This window comes from Hylobates moloch, unplaced genomic scaffold (assembly GCF_009828535.3).
Source record: "Hylobates moloch isolate HMO894 unplaced genomic scaffold, HMol_V3 SCAFFOLD_19, whole genome shotgun sequence".
NCBI lineage: Eukaryota > Metazoa > Chordata > Mammalia > Primates > Hylobatidae > Hylobates > Hylobates moloch.
In genome coordinates this window covers 33,710,327-33,728,738 of record NW_026652294.1, presented here as the reverse complement: position 1 = coordinate 33,728,738, position 18,412 = coordinate 33,710,327, and the positions used below count along the sequence as shown (strand labels likewise).

The 18,412-nt window shown below is 42.7% G+C and overlaps 1 protein-coding gene and 1 non-coding gene across 3 annotated transcripts in view; both read left to right on the top strand.

The window, feature by feature from the left end:
• PAFAH1B1 (platelet activating factor acetylhydrolase 1b regulatory subunit 1) overlaps positions 1-18,412 on the top strand; it is a 91,656-nt gene that overhangs the window by 52,542 nt on the left and 20,702 nt on the right. For both annotated transcript variants that reach the window (XM_032139304.2, XM_032139305.2), the window contains 2 exons: positions 17,577-17,661; positions 18,215-18,289. In XM_032139304.2, the coding sequence (XP_031995195.1) occupies positions 17,577-17,661; positions 18,215-18,289 (160 nt within the window). The remainder of the gene's footprint in view (positions 1-17,576; positions 17,662-18,214; positions 18,290-18,412) is intronic.
• Positions 11,593-11,694, top strand: LOC116459543 (small nucleolar RNA U13). Its single transcript, XR_004245593.1, has one exon. It is a non-coding gene; the product is annotated as a small nucleolar RNA U13 (small nucleolar RNA).

Below are 18,412 nucleotides of genomic sequence, written 5' to 3'. Positions count from 1 at the left end.
TATATGTGTACCTTTGTATTATTTGGAGGTATATCTGTTTTTTTAGTCATTGTTATTTCTGAGTCAATTCAGATCTTTCTTCCAGATGCTTTGTATGAACTCACTGCAGTCACACTACCCTCATAATCAGGATAAGTATTTAAGCATTATGACATTATGGCCCAAAAGAGAGCTTTTAATTTGAATAAAAATAAAGTGAAAGAGGAGAACCTAATTTCAGATGACTAAATTTGTAGAGAGCTTTAGATAAATAATTTAAAATGTTCATCAGGCCAGGTGTGGTGACTCATGCCTATAATCCCAGCATTTTAGGAGGCCGAAGTGAGAGAATGGCTTGAGCACAGAGGTTCAAGACCAGCCTGGGCAACCTGGTGAAACCCCGTCTCTACAAAAAATACAAAAATTAGCTGGTTGTGGTGGCGGGCACCTGTAATCCCAGCTACTCGGGGCTGAGGCAAGAGGATTGCTTGACCTTGGGAGATGGAGGCTGCAGTGAGTTGTGATCATGTCACTGCATACCACTCCAGCAACAGAGCAAGATCCTGTCAAAAAACAAAAAGTGTTCTTCAAGCAAAGAAAATTTGTCTTATAATAAGATTTAAATGTAAATCTGGGGCCGGGTGTAGTGGCTCATGCCTGTCATCCCAGCACTTTGGGAGGCTGAGGCAGATCACTTGAGGTCAGGAGTTGGAGACCAACCTGGCCAACATGGTGAAACCCCACCTCTTCCAAAAAATGCAAAAATTAGCTGGGTGTGATAGCGCATGCCTGTAATCCCAGCTAGTCGGGAGGCTAAGGCACAAGAATCACTTGAAACCCAGGAGGCAGAGGTTGCAGTGAGCCAAGATTGCACCACTGCACTCCAGCCTAGGGGACAGAGAGAGACCCTGTCTCAAAAATACATGTATTTCTATATATATATTTTTTTTAAGACAGAGTCTTGCTCTGTCACCCAGGCTGGAGTGCAGTGGCGCGATCTCGGCTCACTGCAACCTCCACCTCCTGGGTTCTCCTGCCTCAGCCTCCCGAGTAGCTGGGACTCAGGCGCGTGCCACCACGCCTGGCTACTTTTTTGTATTTTTAGTAGAGACGGGGTTTCATTGTGTTAGCCAGGATGGTCTCACTGTCCTGACCTCATGATCCACCCACCCAGGGACCTCCCAAAGTGCTGGGATTACAGGTGTGAGCCACCATGTCTGGCCAAATATATATATATTTCTAAATAGCTAAGGAGTTGAGATTAAAATAAAACTTAGGAGCTGAAGACATCAGTAATAATGAGGGTACTGATAACAAAAACCTATCAGATACAGCCAACATAGCCTACAGAAAATACAGTCTTCAATGAATCTTTATAAAAATAATGACAGAAAATGAACTATATATTCAATTTAAGAATAAGAACGACAAAATAAGTCTAAAGAAAGCAGGAAAGGGGAAGAATTAATAATAAAAGCAGACCTTCATAAAATAGAAAGTAGTCCAGTAAACTTAATTGATAAAACCAAAAACTAGCTTTTTAAAAAGACCAGTAAAATAGACAGTTTTATAAAGAGAAAATTTATAAAACCAATTTAAGAAAATGTATAACCAATTTAATAAAAAGACATAAATGAACTATATAGGAATGAGAAATTCAACATAAAATGAACTCAGATGATTTTTAAACTTAGGAGAGTATGGTATCCTATTAAGTTTGAAACAATCTGCTGGGCGCAGTGGATCACTTGAGGTCAGGAGTTTGAGACCAGCCTGGCCAACATGGTGAAGCCCCATCTCTACTAAAAATACAAAAATTAGCCGGGTGTGGTGGCACATGCCTGTAATCCCCACTACTCAGGAGCTGAGACATGAGGATCGCTTGAACCTGGGAGGCGGAGGTCACAGTGAGGCAAGGTTGTGCACTCCAGCCTGGGCAACAGAGTGAGACTCTGTCTCAAAAAATAATAAAATAAATAAATAAATAAATTTGAAAATCGAAATGACCTGGGTGCTTTTTCTAGGAAAATATGTGATAACATTGGTCCAAGAAATAGTAGGAAACTTGAATAGATGATTAAATATAGAGGACATTGTAACATTAAAGATTTCAAGCCTAGGCAGTTTTTAAGCCTAGATGCTAATTTTTTCAAATCTTAAGGACCATTTGCTTCCCAGATTACATTGTCTTTTCCGGGACATAAAGGTAGTAAATTTAGGAGCTTATTTTATAAGGTAGGCACCACCTTCATAGAAACACTGGGTGAGGCCAAGCATGGTGGCTCACACCTGTAACCCCAGCACTCAGAGAGGCCGAGGCGGGTGGATCTCTTGAGTCCAGCCTAGCCAACATGGCGAAACCCTGTCTGTACTAAAAATAAAAAAATGTGGCTGGGCGTGGTGGCTCACGCCTGTAATCACAGCACTTTGGGAGGCTGAGGCATGTGGATCACCTGAGGTCAGGAGTTCAAGGCCAGCCTGGCCGACATAGAGAAAGCCCATCTCTACTAAAAATACAAAAATTAGCTGGGTGTGGTGGTGCACACCTGTAGTCCCAGCTACTTGGGGGGGGGGGGGGGGCGGTGGGAGCTGAGGCATGAGAATCGCTTGAACCCAGGAGATGGAGGTTGCAGTGAGCCGAGATTGTGCCAGTGCACTCCAGCTTGGGAGACAGAGTGAGACTCTGTCTCAGAAAAGTAAAATAAAAATACAAAAATTAGCTGGGCATGGTGGCACATACATATAATCTCAGCTACTATTTTGAAGGCTGAGGTGTGAGAATCACTTGAACCTGGGAGGCAGAGGTTGCAGTGAGCTGAGATCATGCCACTGCATTCCAGCCTGGGTGACAGAGCGCGACCCTGTCTCAAAAAGGAAAAAACAAGAAGATTACAGTCTAATGATTTCTGTGAACTCAGATTAAACATACTAAATAATAGTGGAATCCAGTAGGATATGAGAAACATTGCTCATTGCCAAAGGTATTCATCCACTCTCATGCTGCTAATAAAAACATACCCAAGACTGGGTAATTTATAAAGGAGAGAGGGCGGCCAGGCGCAGTGGCTCACGCCTGTAATCCGAGCACTTTGGGAGGCTGAGGTGGGGTCAGGAGATCGAGACCATCCTGGCTAATACGGTGAAACTCCGTCTCTACTAAAAATACAAAAAATTAGCCAGGCGTGGTGGCAGGCGCCTGTAGTTCCAGCTACTCAGGAGGCTGAGGCAGGAGAATGGCGTGAACCCGGGAGGCAGAGTTTGCAGTGAGCCGAGATCATGCCACTGCACTCCAGCCTGGGCAACAGAGCGAGACTCCATCTCAAAAAATAAACAAGTAAAGGAAAGAGGTTTAATTGACTCACAGTTCAACATGGCTGGGAGGCCTCAGGAAAGTTAAAATAATGGCAGAAGGGGAAGCAAACATGTTGTCCTTCACATAGTGGCAGAAAGGAGAAGAATGAGAGACGACTGAAGGGGGAAGCCGCTAATGAAGCCATCAGATCTCATGAGAGCTTACTATCATGAGAATAGCATGGGGAAACCACCCCCATGATTCGGTTACTTCCCACCGGGTCCCTCCCGCCACATGTGGGGATTATGGGACCTACAATTCAAGATGAGGTTTGGGTGGGGACACAGCCAAACCCTATCACCAAGTATAATTTTTCCCATGATTACAAGGTTGGTTCAACGTTAAGAAATTTATGGCTGGGCATGGTGGCTCATGCCTGTAATCCCAGCACTTTGGGAAGCCAAAGCAGGTGGATCACTTAAGGTCAGGAGTTCAAGCCCAGCCTGGCCAACGTGGTGAAACCCCATCCCTACTAAAAATACAAAAAATTAGCTGGGCATGGTGGCGCACACCTGTAGCCCCAGCTACTTGGGAGGCTGAGGTGGGAGACTCATGAGCCTGCGGGGCAGAGGTTGCAGTGACCTGAGATCGTGCCATTGCACTCCATGCTGGGCAACAGAGTGAGACTCTGTCTCAAAAAAAGTGAAACACCATAGGATTAACCCAAAATATAGAAAATGGTGTATTTTTAATACCCATTCCTGGTTGTTTAAAAAAAAAAACTGTAGAAAATAACAGGGTATTTTCTTAACTTGATTATTGCTACCTACCAGAAATTTACAACAAACATTAAAATATAAATACTAGGTGCATTCCCATTAAAGTCAGCAAGAAACTAAGTTCCTGTATCTCTGCATCTTAAGTATATATTTGAGATTCCAGCTCATGTAGTAAGGCAACAAAAAGAATTAGAAATATTGGAAAGGAAGCAGCCAAACATTTATAGGTGACAGCATCTACAGAGCCAACCTAAGGGAATCAACAATTAGAATTAATGGTTTCAGGGCCAGGCAGGGGTGGCTCACACCTGTAACCTGAGCACTTTGGGATGTCGAGGCGGAGGCAGGAGAACTGCTTGAAACTGGGAGGCAGAGATTGCAGTGAGGCGAGATCATGCCACTGCGCTCCAGCCTGGGCAACAAAGCAAGACTGTCTCAAAAAAAAAAAAAAAATTAATGGGTTTAGTATGGTGACCTGAAACAAGATGGCATACAAAAATAAACTGTTCCTGGCCAGGCATGGTGGCTCACACCTTTAATCCCAGCACTTTGGAAGGCCAAGGCGGGTGAATCACCTAAGATAAGGAGTTCAAGACCAGCCTGGCCAATATGACGAAACCCCAACTCTACTAAAAATACAAAAATTAGCCAGGCGTGGTGGTGCGTGCCTGTAGTCCCACGTACGTGGGAGGCTGAGGCAGGAGGATTGCTTGAACCTGGAAGGTGGGGAGGTTGCAGTGAGCGGATTTCGTGCCACTACACTCCAGCCTGGGCAACAGTAAGACTCTGTCTCAAAATAACTAATAAACTGTTCTTGTTATTGGATAATATAGTAGGAAAGATTTTTTTCCTTGTTTCTGGATGAAAAAGTCAGTATTGGACAGATATCACAACTCTTAAAATAATAAAATGCAATCCCAATCAAAATTCAAACTAAATTTCTCATTAACTTGACCAGCTTGATCTTAAAAATCATTTGGAAGAGAAAAATAAATAAAATATTTTAAATAATAAATGGGAAAGCACCTGAATCTATCAGATACACAAATATTACTGTAAAATGTGGAACAGTCAAATAGGTTAGGGGAACAAAGTTCAAAGACATACCCATTTATGAAATTTAGCATGGGATAAAGGTGGTATTAAAAGCCTTAATGTTGAACACATACAGAATAACAGTATAAAGTGGTAGAGAAGGGCAGGGTGTGGTGGCTCACGCCTGTAATCCCAGCACTTTGGGAGGCTGAGGCGGGTGGATCACCTGAGGTCAGGAGTTCGAGACTAGCCTGGCCAACATGATGAAACCCTGTCTCTACTAAAAAATACAAAAATTAGCTAGGTGTGGCGGCTCATGCCTGTAATCCCAGCTACTGGGGAGGCTGAGGCAGGAGAATCGCTTGAACCCAGGAGGCAGAGGTTGCAGTAAGCCAAGGTTGCGCCATTGCACTCCAGCCTGGGTGACAAGAGCGAAGCCCCGTCTCAAAAACAAAAAAAAACCAACAACAACAATAAAGTGGTAGAGAAAATACACCCTTTGGGTAGAGGTGGACTTCCTCAAGGTATAAAATGTAGAAACAAAAGGAAGAGTGGTAAGTTTGACTATCAAAATAGAAAACTTCTGTGTGAAGAGAGGCCTCAAAACAGGCCAGGCACTGTTGCTCAGGCCTGGAATCCCTGTGCTTTGGGAGGCCGAGGAGTTTGAGATCGGCCTGGGCAATGTAGGTGCAAGATTTTATCTTTACAAAAAATTTATTTGCAAAATAGTCTGGCAGCCAGGTGCAGTGGCTCACACCTATAATCCCAACACTTTGGGAGGCCGAGGCGGGTGGATCACTTGAGGTCAGGAGTTCAAGACCAGTTTGGCCAACATGGCAAAACCCCGTCTCTACTGAAAATACAAACGTTAGCCAGACGTGGTGGTGTGCATCTGTAATCCCAGCTACTCTGGAGGCTGAGACAGGAGAATCACTTGAACCTGGGAGCTGGAGGTTGCAGTGAGCCAAGATTGCACCACTGCACTCCAGCTTGGGCAACAGAGCGAGACTCCATCTAAAAAAAAATAAAAATACAGGGATGTTGGCACGGTCTTGGGACCTACCTGGGAGGCCTCAGTGGGAGGATCCTGGGAGGTCTTGCGCCACTGCACTCCAGCGTGGGTGACAGAGCAAGATTCTGTCTCAAAAAAAAAAAAAAAAAAATGCAGGAAGTTAATTGAAAAAATGAAATTTTATGTGGGTATATAAAAGTAATCCCATAATTTATAGAAATATTTTCTTTAAAATTATTGTGAGTTCAAAACATTTTTGTGTGTGTGTGTGTGTATAATGCCATTCTCTTACTCTGTGAATTGCCTGTTCGGGGTGTTGCTACATTTTTGTTTTGTTTTGTTTTCTGTTGTAGTGTTTACATTTTTCTTGTCGATTCCTAAGAGGACTTTAGTGTACTGAGTCACCCATGGTCATATGTTGCAAACAAGTGTCACAGAGTGAAAACTGTCTTTTCCTTGATACTACCTTTAGATTCATGTTTGGGAAGACCTTTGCTAATCATGACTACATAAGTATTCACTTTGACCTTAAGGCCTTTTTGTTTTCATTTCTTTTTATAGTAATGTCTAAGCCATTTGGAATTTATGTTTGTTGATTATACAAGAAAGGGATCGAAGTGCTTTTTCTCTGAGTCATTATCCATATGCCGAAACATTTATTGAATAGTCCTTTCCTTATTGATCTGAAAACACCTTCTTATAAAACCTTGCATTGGTTTTTGGACTTGCTGTGCTTTCAGGAGCCAGAAGAACACTCTTTTGATTATTGTAGCTTTATATTAATAATACATTTTGGCTGGGTGTGGTGGCTCACGCATGTAATCCTAGCACTTTGGGAGGCTGAGGCAGACGGAACACCTGAGGTCAGGGGTTCAAGACCAGCCTGGCCACCATGGCGAAACCCCATCTCTACTAAAAAAAAAAAAATCAGCAGGGCCTGGTGGCGGCTGCCTGGAATCCCAGCTACTTTGGGAGGCTGAGGCAGGAGAACCTCTTGAGCCTGGGAGGTAGAGGCTACAGTGAGCCGAGCTCTCACCACTGCACTCCAACCTGGGTGACAGAGTGAGACTCCATCTCAAAAAAAAAAAGAAGAAAAATACATTTCAATATGGGGTAATAAATTCTCCTAAATTTTTTGTTCTGTAAACCTCCTTGCTTCTCTTAAATTGTTTTCCCAAAAAGCCTTAAATGTTTTTCGTAGTAATTTTGATTTGGGAATGGAGTGAGTGACTTGGTAGAGGGTGCCATATGCCTTTTTGCCTTTCCCCAATTTCCCCTACTGTTAACATCTCACATTTATGTGGTATGTTTATTGTAATTGATGAGCCAACATTGACACATTATTACTAACTAAAGTCCATAGTTGACATTAGGGTTTACTCTTTTTGTTGTATATTCTGTTGGTTTTGACAAATTCCTAATGTTATATAAACATCAATCATACAGAATAAATTCACTGCCCTAAAAATCTCAGCCTCCACCTATTCATCCCTCCCTGCCTCCCTAAACCCCTCATATTTTTACTGTTACCATAGTTTTGTCTTTTCCAGAAAATTACAATTATATAGCTTGTATCCTTTTCAGATTGGCTGCTTTGACTTAGCAATATGTACTTAACATTTCTAGGCCAGACGCAGTGGCTCACACCTGTAATCCCAGCACTTTGGGAGGCCAAGGCGGGCAAATCACGAGGTCAGGAGATTGAGACCATCCTGGCTAACACGGTGAAACCCCATCTCTACTAAAAATACAAAAAAAAAATTAGCCGGGCGTGGTGGCGGGTGCCTGTAGTCCCAGCTTACTCAGGAGGCTGAGGCAGGAGAATGGCATGAACCCTGGAGGCAGAGCTTGCGGTGAGCCAAGATTGTGCCACTGCACTCCAGCCTGGGCGGCAGAGCGAGACTCCGTCTCAAAACAAAACAAAACAAAACAAAAACCGAAAACATTTCTCCATGTCTTTTCATGACTGTAATATATTTTTAAGCGTTTTTTTTGTTGTTGTTTACTTTCTTGATTTAAAAAACTGACGTCTGCAGTTAGTTGAGGTATTCAGGTTTCTCCTGTGAATCTGTTTGAACATCATATATATTTGGAATTGATTGGAAAGTGGTTTTTCCCTGGCCTGTGTGAAATACACTGAAGGTCTGCACCTGCCTGTGCACTTCACGTTGTACATGGGAATATACTATAGCTGCACATGTTCATGTAGTGGCGTTAGATGCCAAATAGTTCTAGGGCTTAGTTTAAGATTTAGGTACTTTTTTTCAGGAAGCAACAGGTGCTGGAGAGGATGTGGAGAAATAGGAACACTTTTACACTGTTGGTGGGACTGTAAACTAGTTCAACCATTGTGGAAGACAGTGTGGCGATTCCACAAGGATCTAGAACTAGAAATACCATTTGACCCAGCCATCCCATTACTGGGTATATACCTGAAGGATTATAAATCATGCTGCTATAAAGACACATGCACACATATGTTTATTGTGGCACTATTCACAATAGCAAAGACTTGGAACCAACCCAAATGTCCATCAGTGATAGACTGGATTAAGAAAATGTGGCACATATACACCATGGAATACTATGCAGCCATAAAAAATGATGAGTTCATGTCCTTTGTAGGGACATGGATGAAGCTGGAAACCATCATTCTCAGCAAACTATCGCAAGGAAAAAAAACCAAACACCACATGTTCTCACTCATAGGTGGGAATTGAACAGTGAGAACACGTGGACACAGGAAGGGGAATATCACACACCAGGGCCTGTCGTGAGGTGAAGGGAGAGGGGAGGGACAGCATTAGGAGATATACCTAATGTAAATGACGAGTTACTGGGTGCAGCACACCAACATGGCACATGTATACATATGTAATAAACCTGCACGTTGTGCACATGTACCCTAGAACTTAAAAGTATAAAAAAGAAAAAAAAGATCTGGGTGCTTTTTGCCTGGCTTTGTGATCTATAATAAGGCATGAAAGTAATTTTTAGATCTTGTTAGTGACTCAGCTTTCAAACAGGTATTTTCCACTCCTTTTTAAATCTTCTGGCTCAGTTTAATTGAAGAATACTCTGAGACTGCAAGTTGAGCTGTTTAAATCCAAGTACTGTTTGCACTGTTTACCTGTGTGAATTTGAATTTTATTAATATAGGGCAACAAAAACAAAGTACATGAATGAATTGGATAGTAAGGTTGAAATAAGACTATAACTATAATCTAAATTTCAGATGTTTATAAAAACAGCTGTATATTTTCATTGATTGTCAAAGTAACTATACATTTTTTGTTTTTATTTTTTAAATTTATTATTATTATTTTTTTGAAACTGAGTCTCGCTCTGTTGCCCGGGCTGGAGTGCAGTGGCGCAATCTTGGCTCACTGCAACCTCCACCTCCTGGGTTCACGTGATTCTCCTGCTTCAGCCTCCCAAGTAGCTGGGATTACAGGCGCGTGCCACCATGCCCGGTTAATTTTTTCTATTTTTAGTTGAAACAGGTTTCACCATGTTAGTCAGGATGGTCTCGATCTCCTGACCTTGTGATCCACCCTCCTCGGCCTCCAAAAGTGCTGGGATTACAGGGCCACCATGCCCGGCCAGTAACTCTACATTTAAATATAAACTATTTAATATGCTGCTTCTATCCCCCTTACATGTTGAGGTCCCTGTTGTCTTTTAAACTTTTTTTTTTTTTTTTTTTAAGACAGTTTTGCTCTTATTGCCTAGGCTGAAGTGCAATGGCGCTGTCTTGGCTCACTGCAACCCCTGTCTCCCAGGTTCAAGTGATTCTCCTGCCTCAACCTCCTGACTAGCTGGGATTACAGGCACACACCGTCACTCCCAGCTAATTTTTGTATTTTTAGTTTCACCACGTTGGCCAGGCTGGTCTCGAACTCCTGACTTTTGGTGATCGCCTGCCTCAGCCTCTCAAAGTGTTGGGATTATAGGCATGAGCCACTCCACTCCACCTGTCTTTTCAACTTTAAAAGTTTGATAATGATGGCATCTAGAATCATATTGCCTGTATTTTCACTTTCTATGCAGTGACTATTGTTTCTAATTATTGCCTTAAGGTAAAAAATTAAAAAGGCCCTCTGAGTCTTCAGAGGAAGATTAAAATATTCTCAGTTTGTGTTAGCTTTTGTTTGTTTTTTGAGATAGTGTCTGGCTCTGTTACCCAGGCTGGAGTGCAGTGGTTCAATCTCAGTTCACTGCAGCCTCCGCTTCCTGGGCTCAAACCATCCTCTCACCTCAGCCTCCCAAGTTGTTGGGACTACAGGTGTGTGCCACCACGCCTAGCTAATTTTTCTGTTTTTTATAGAGACAGATTTTTGTCATGTTGCCCAGGCTGGTCTTGAACTCCTGGGCTCAAGCAGTCTGCCTGCCTCAGCCTCTCAAAGTGCTGGAATGACAGGTGTGAGCCACCCTGCCTGGCTTTTTTTTTCTTCTTTTTCTTTTTCTTTTTTTTTTTTAAAGAGACAGGGTTCAGGCTGGAGTAGTGCAATGGCATGATCATAGCTCATAACTCTGGGGCTCAAACAATCCTCCCGCCTTGGCCTTTCAAAGTGCTGGGATTACAGGTGTGAGTCACCATGCCCAACCTGTGTTAGATCTTTTTATTCTTTGGAAATTTTTGATTTCCAGAATGAAATTGCTGATCATTTAAAAAAAAAAAAAAAAATATGGCCGGGCGCGGTGGCTCACGCTTGTAATCCCAGCACTTTGGGAGGCCGAGGCGGGCGGATCACGAGGTCAGGAGATCGAGACCATGGTGAAACCCCGTCTCTACTAAAAATACAAAAAATTAGCCGGGCGTGGTGGCGGGCGCCTGTAGTCCCAGCTACTCGGAGAGGCTGAGGCAGGAGAATGGCGTGAACCCGGGAGGCGGAGCTTGCAGTGAGCCGAGATTGCGCCACTGCACTCCAGCCTGGGTGACAGAGCGAGACTCCGTCACAAAAAAAAAAAAAAAAAAAAAGAAATACATATATATATATATATATATATATATGTGTGTGTTAACTTTTTTTATAAGAGTGAAATGTAGGCATCTATAAAGATGATCAAGATATGATCAAGGTCAAAATTGTTGACTTTCTGGAGAATTCATACAAAGCCCTTTTACATACCACATCACATTGCGTTTCACTGAAAGATGGAGGGTATTCTAGAGAATTGTATTAGAAAGAGAAGACACATCGTAGGCCAGGCACAGTGGCTCACTTCTGTAATCCCAGCACCTTGGGAGGCCAAAGCAGGTGGATCACCTGAAGTCAGGAGTTCAAGATCAGCCTGACCAACATGGAGAAAACACGTCTCCACTAAAAATATAAAAATTAGCTGGGTGTGGTGGCACATGCCTGGTAATCTCAGCTACTCTGGAGGCAGAGGTTGCAGTAAGCTGAGATTGTGCCACAGCCCTCCAGCCTAGGTGACATGGCAAGACCCTGTCTCAAAAAAAAAAGAAAACACATCATAGAAGAAGAAGGCAGATTCTTCTGTAGTTGCTAAGTGTGACGATAGGGTGTTCACACATGTGTAAGATGTGCCACCCTCCAGCCTTGTTACAATGTCGTCACATTACCCGGCTGATGGGAAAAAAAAAAAAAATAGCAGAGGAAAGCAGTGCCACAAATACAGGAAACTACATTGAGAAAGTTATATGCTAAGTAGCTTCTATTTTCTGTGTGGAGTTGGAGGTCAGCTGAAGGATGGGATGCAATTAGGTGGTTTTCGTTTTGTTTTGTTTGTTTGTTTTGAGACTGAGTCTCTTTCTGTCACCCAGGGTGGAGTGCAGTGGCACGATCTCGACTTACTGCAACCTCCGCCCCCGGGTTCAGGCGATTCTCCTGCTTCAGCCTCCCAAGTGACTGAGACTACAGACGTCTGCTACCACGCCCAGCTAATTTTTTTTGTATTTTTAGTAGAGACGGGGTTTCACTATGTTGGCCAGGCTGGTCTCGAACTCAACCTCGTGATCCACCTGCCTCAGCCTCCCAAAGTGGTGGGATTACAGGCGTGAGCCACTGCGCCCAGCCGCAATTAGGTATTTAAAAGGGAAGAAAGGACCAGTCTAGACAACATATTGAGACCCTATCTCTACTTAAAGAAAAAAAAAAAATTAACCGATCATGGTGGCATGTGCCTGTAGTTCCAGCTACTCAGGAGGCGGAAGCAGGAGGATCCATTGAGCCCAGGAGCTTGAGGATGCAGTGAGCCATGATTGTGCCACAGCACTCCAGTTTGGGCAACAAAGCAAGACCTCATCTCTCTTTTTTTTTCTCAAAGAGTGAGGAAAGGGGCCCCGGACAAGTAAATGATTCATCAGGTGGCAATGGAATGACAACCATATACTATGACTTGACCTATCCTAATTCTAAAAATATAAATCCATTATTAGCAGTATTGTAGATAATTGAATATCCTTCTCTTCAGTGCAGAGTAAAAACTGCTCCATCAACAATTGGAAGCTATATTTAATCAGATAATTCCGGGGATGCGTGTTACGAATATGACCTGATTTTAAGGGATCTTCATTGTTTTTTAGGGCTTGACTTACTATACAGTGGTCTTCCTTTGTTTAGTTTGCTGTTTCATGTAATCTGCCTGTATACTTCTGACACTTCTGATAAATAGGCCTTTTAAAATTACTGTTTTCATTAAATTGCTTTTTCTTGCCTTGAATGTCTACATAGTCTGTTTCTCTTTCTAGCCATTTCTCTCATTATTTTAATGCCACCTGATTTAGAGCAGTTTTTTTTTTTTTTGAGACAGAGTCTCGCTCTGTAGCCCACGCTGGAGTGCAGTGATGCAATCTGGGCTCACTGCAAGCTCCGCCTCCCGGGTTCACGCCATTCTCCTGCCTCAGCCTCCCTAGAGCAGTTTTAAGTAATAGGATGATTATAGCATCTTTGCCTTGTTCTTTGACACAAGTGTTTCTAGTGTTCTGCCATTAACTATTAGATTTATTTGTTGAAGGTTTGAGAGATTTCTTTTTTCCTGATGTTAATGAACATTCTTAATGAAGACCTTTCCGTTAATAAGGAATGTTTTAAAATCAAGAATGTTGAATTTGTTTCTGTTTTTTGAGACAGAGTCTCACTGTGTCACCCAGGCTGTAATGCAGTGGTGCCATCTCGGCTCACTGCAATACTCCACCTCCCAGGTTCAAGTTATTCTCCTGCCTCAGCCTCCCAAGTAGCTGGGATTACAGGTGTCCCCCACCGTGCCCGGCTAATTTTGTATTTTTAGTAGAGCTGAGGTTTCGCCATGTTGGCCAGGCTGGTCTCAAACTCTTGACTCAAGTGATCCACTCGCCTCAGTCTCCCAAAGTGGTGGGATTACAGGCGTGAGCTACCGCGCCTGGCCAAGAATGTTGAATTTGATCAGATGTTTTTAGATAGACATTGAGATCTCCATAATGTACCATTCTGATTCACTTGGTCCACCTCAGCTCCCTGCTTAGGTAATACTATTTCCTTTAAGTCCTCGCGTCTTGCCTTTATAAAAAGATTCTTCTGTTCAGTCTCATTTCTCTCGTCTTTCAATTAAATTTCATAGACTTCATTAGCTTTTATTTTGCTCCTCAGATAGGTTTACAAGATCCCAGGAGGCAAGAGACCATATATAACTTAACTTTCTTTTATATTCCTTGGTATAAAACTGGAAATAACAGGCACTCATCCCTTCTTCCTCTTTCCTTTTTTCTTTACATGTTTTATAGTGAAATTTTGCTTTACATTTTAAAAATACAAATGTTTCAAACTATTCAATACATGACAGTTGTATTGGCCATCTCTCCTATTGTACAACCTGACTTTTCCTTATGAGTTTTTGAAATAATGCAAAAGATTTTTACAGGAATATATCCTGAGTGGATCTCACATTTGTAAATTATGCTGAACAACTAAGGCAAAATCTCACCGTCTCTGGAAATGTAGCTGACCTCTGGCCTGTAGCAGGCCATGCAGTTTTTTTCTAAGTGTCAGTCAATAATATAGTAACTTTAAAACAACATAATTAGGAGTTCAGCCGGGTTAGTGTGACATTCTCTCTCCCTCTCCCCCAACCCCCTTTCTCTCTCTCAGACCTTTACGTATTTTAGTTTTCAGTAAAGTTACTTTTCTTAACAGGTTAAAAGGGTAAAGAGGGAAACACAGATAAATAAGGGTGGAGGCTGAAAACAACTGTTTAGTGACTGCCCTCTGTTTTGTGTTTCTATTACTCAAGAATTTAATCCAAATACGAGAATGAAGAGTAATGCATATTTTTTATTTATTTGGTTTTGCTTTTTAAAAAGTGCAGTGTGATATACTTAATTGGTAGATCATTTTTGGCTTTTGTTGCTGCTGTGGGCCGGAGGGTATATCAGGATGTCACCGGAGACCCAGCCGTCTGATGAAAAGAAATGGGAGCCAGCAGGCTAGTGTACTAGGTACAGGGTTCTTTTTGCTTGATGGGGAAGATAAAGGTCCACTCACCCTGAGTTGCTTGAATTTCATTCTTCTTCACTTTGTCTCTGCCATGGATAAGGTCTCATTATAATACTCTTGCTGAACTTGTACTTGTCCCAAGACTGGTAATAGTTAAATCCTGAACTACCTTTTGGAAGTAGTTATCTTAGAGTGTGATGGTGAAGGATGGTAATGGCAATCAATTTGTCAGACAGATTTCTTAGGGTACGTGAGGTTGGAGAGGTATAAGACCTATGGCCAGGAACTCCTCACATCTGTGCTGCCCTTTCCCTGAAGACTCAGTAGGGTATCGTAGCATAAAAATTTAGGAAGTCTTGGCTGGACACAGTGGCTCACACCTGTAATCCCAGCACTTTGGGCCAAGGTGGGCGAATCACCTGAGATCATGAATTCGAGACCAGCCTGTCCAACATGGCAAAACCCCGTCTCTACTAAAAATACAAAAATTAGCTGGGCCTGGTGGTGGGTGCCTGTAGTCTCAGCTTCTCAGGAGGCTGAGGCAGGAGAATTGCTTGAACCCAGGAGGGGGAGGTTGCAGTGAGCTGAGATCGCCACACTGCAGCCTGGATGACAGAATAAGACTCCGTTTCAAAAAAACAACAAAAAAAGTGCGGGCATAGTGGCCCACGCCTGTTATCCTAGCACTTTGGGAGGCCAAGGCGGGCGGATCACGAGGTCAAGACATCGAGACCATCCTTGCCATGGTGAAAACCCCGTCTCTGCTAAAAATGCAAAAATTAGCTGGGCATGGTGGCACACGCCTGTAGTCCCAGCTACTTGAGAGGCTGAGCCAGGAGAATCGTGAGGTTGTGGTGAGCTGAGATTGCGCCACTGCATTCCAGCCTGGTGCAGAGTAAGACTCCCTTGAAAAAAAAAAAAAAAGGAAGCCTTGGCCGGGCGTGGTGGGTGACGACTGAAATCCCAGCACTTTGGGAGGCCAAGGCAGTCAGATCACATGAGGGCAGGAGTTGGAGACCAGCCTAGCCAACACGGTGAAACCCTGTCTCCACTAAAAATACAAAAAAAAAAAAAAAAAAAGTTAGCTGGGCATGGTGGCGCTCGCCTGTAATCCCAGCTACTCAGGAGGCTGACGCATGAGAATCACTTGAACTCAGGAAGCAGAGGCTGCAGTGAGCCGAGATCATGCCACTGCACTCCAGCCTGGGTGACAGAGTAAGACTCTGTTTCAAAAAAAAATTAGGAAGGCTTGTTACCTGTTTGAGACTTGATTGATATCCTGTGGCTGCAGCTTAGGGCATGATCCCCTGTATATCTCTGCCCTGGAAATAAATTTTATTCACATACTCTCCCAAGACTATAGAGTTTCATCTTGTTATCTAAAACAGTATAGCCTGGGGTGTGTGAGAGGTGTCTTTTGGAGGAGGGTACTAACGATGACTCCAGGTGTGCTCCTAGTGGTGTCATGCTTGATACTGCCTGGTCTTCTGTGTTACCTTCACAGAGCCTTCAACAGACCTGCAGCACACCACCACACCTGGCTAATTTTTGTATTTTTAGCAGAGACGGAGTTTCACAATGTTGGCCAGGCTGGTCTCGAACTCCTGACCTCATGATGCGCCCGCCTCGGCCTCCCAAAGTGCTGAGATTACAGGCGTGAGCCACCGCTCCCGGCCTTTGGTCTTGAACTTCTGACCTTGTGATCTGCCCGCCTCGGCCTCCCAAAGTGCTGGGATTACAGATGTGAGCCACTGCGCCGGCCTAACCCTGTAATTATTGTACATTGATTTTTGGCATGCTCATAATTACCTGGAACATAAAGATTTTGCTGGTAATTCCCTATTATCTTTCTTTGCTGATTTGTTTTAAAGACACCATTGAATTAAAGCCAGTAATCCCACCAGTTATACAATACTACTGGAGTGTGTTTTGTTTTGTTTTGTTTTGTATTTCGAGACATAGTTTCGCTGTTGTTGCCTAGGCTGGAGTGCAGTGGCGCGAACTGGGCTCACCACAACCTCCGCCTCCCAGGTTCAAGTGATTCTCCTGCCTCAGCTTCCCAAGTAGGTGGGATTATAGGCATGTGCCACCATGCCTGGCACTTTTTTTTTTTTTTTGAGAAGGAATCTTGCTCTGTTGCCCAGGCTAGAGTGCAGTGACGCGATCTCGGCTCACTGCAATCTCCGCCTCCCGGGTTCAAGCAATTCTTCTGCCTTGGCCTCCCGAGTAGCTGGGATTACAGGGGCGTGCCACCACGCCAGCTAATTTTTGTATTTTTAGTAGAGACAGGGCTTCACCGTGTTGGCCGGGCTGGTCTCCAGCTCCTGACCTCGTGATACATATCTATATCTATATTTGTATCTCTCTCTCTCTATCTCTATCTATAAAGCCCAAAACATTTTTGGTCCCAAGCATTTTGTATAAAGGGTACTCAAACTGTAGAAGGCAAACATGAGAAGGCTAATTCAGCTTCTCTAACCTTCAAGTTCTAATTCTAAATGAATGTCTCATTCTACGACAGTACACTAAGTTTATAGTGTATGATTGCTTTTTTTCACGCACTCCAATGGTTCAAAGTTATTTCTGATATGAAAATACTTTAGTTTTCTCAGAACTTTTCTCTGCAAAACTAAATTCCAGCTGTCAGCCCTTGAGTGTATGACAAGTGGTAAAGACTAAATGTAAATGTTAGCAAAATTGATGATTGCTGTCACAGAGCCATAGCTTGATCTGTAGAGTGCCTACAGCTTGTGAGGTAAGCAACACGTTTGGAACTTATAAATATGTAGTTTCTCTTCTGATGTTAAAAAAAAAAAGAAAAACTTATAACTAAGAATATAGTATTATGGATGTACTATGACAGGGGCTAAAAGTTCTGGAGGCTTTGCGGGGGTGTCCTTTTTAATGAAATACTTGTATGATTTGAAAGGGAATACTCTTGAAAGAGTATCTTCAGGGTTAGTGAGATTTTAAATAAATTCTATTTCTTCAGAATAGAAATGAGGTCTTTTTTTTAGGAGTCATTTGAATTTGTTTTCTTTCAGAAATCGAGCTATAGCAGATTATCTTCGTTCAAATGGCTATGAAGAGGCATATTCAGTTTTTAAAAAGGAAGCTGAATTAGATATGGTATGTTTTACTTTTTACAATTCAAAGTATAGTTAATGAGTGGATTTTTACTCAAGTATCTGTAAACGGTTGTCCACAATTTTGTCATTTGTTATTGTGGTCTACTTGGTACTGAACTTGATTTTCACTCCCTTTTTTATTTTTCATTTTGATTTTTGAGACGGAGTCTCCCTTTGTCTCCCAGGCTGGAGTGCAGTGGCATGATCTCGGCTCACTGCAACCTCTGCCTCCCAGATTCAAGCGATTCTCCTACTTCAGCCTTCCGAGTAGCTGGGATTACAGGCGCGCACCACCACACCCAGCTAATTTTTGTATTTTTAGTAGAGACGGGGTCTCGCCATGTCGGCCAGGCTGGTATCAAACTCCAGACCTCAGGTGATCCACCCGCCTCAGCCTCCCAAAGTGCTGGGATTACAGGTGAGCCACTGTGCCCAGCCACTCCCTTTTTTTATAATCAGATTTTTAGTAATGTTTGGGCTTAAAGACGGATGATCTTTGTCTTGAGGATCATAGTTAAGCCATTTTTAAAAGATTCTAAATTTATTTTCTCTAGAATGAAGAATTAGATAAAAAGTATGCTGGTCTTTTGGAAAAAAAATGGACATCTGTTATTAGATTACAAAAGAAGGTAACTAAGTCTTTTTTCTTTAAAATTAGTTGTATTCAGTTATATAAACTTTCTGAAAATAACATTATTCTTCTGCATTAATTAATAATTGCATCTAATCTTTAAAAAGCAAATAAAAATACA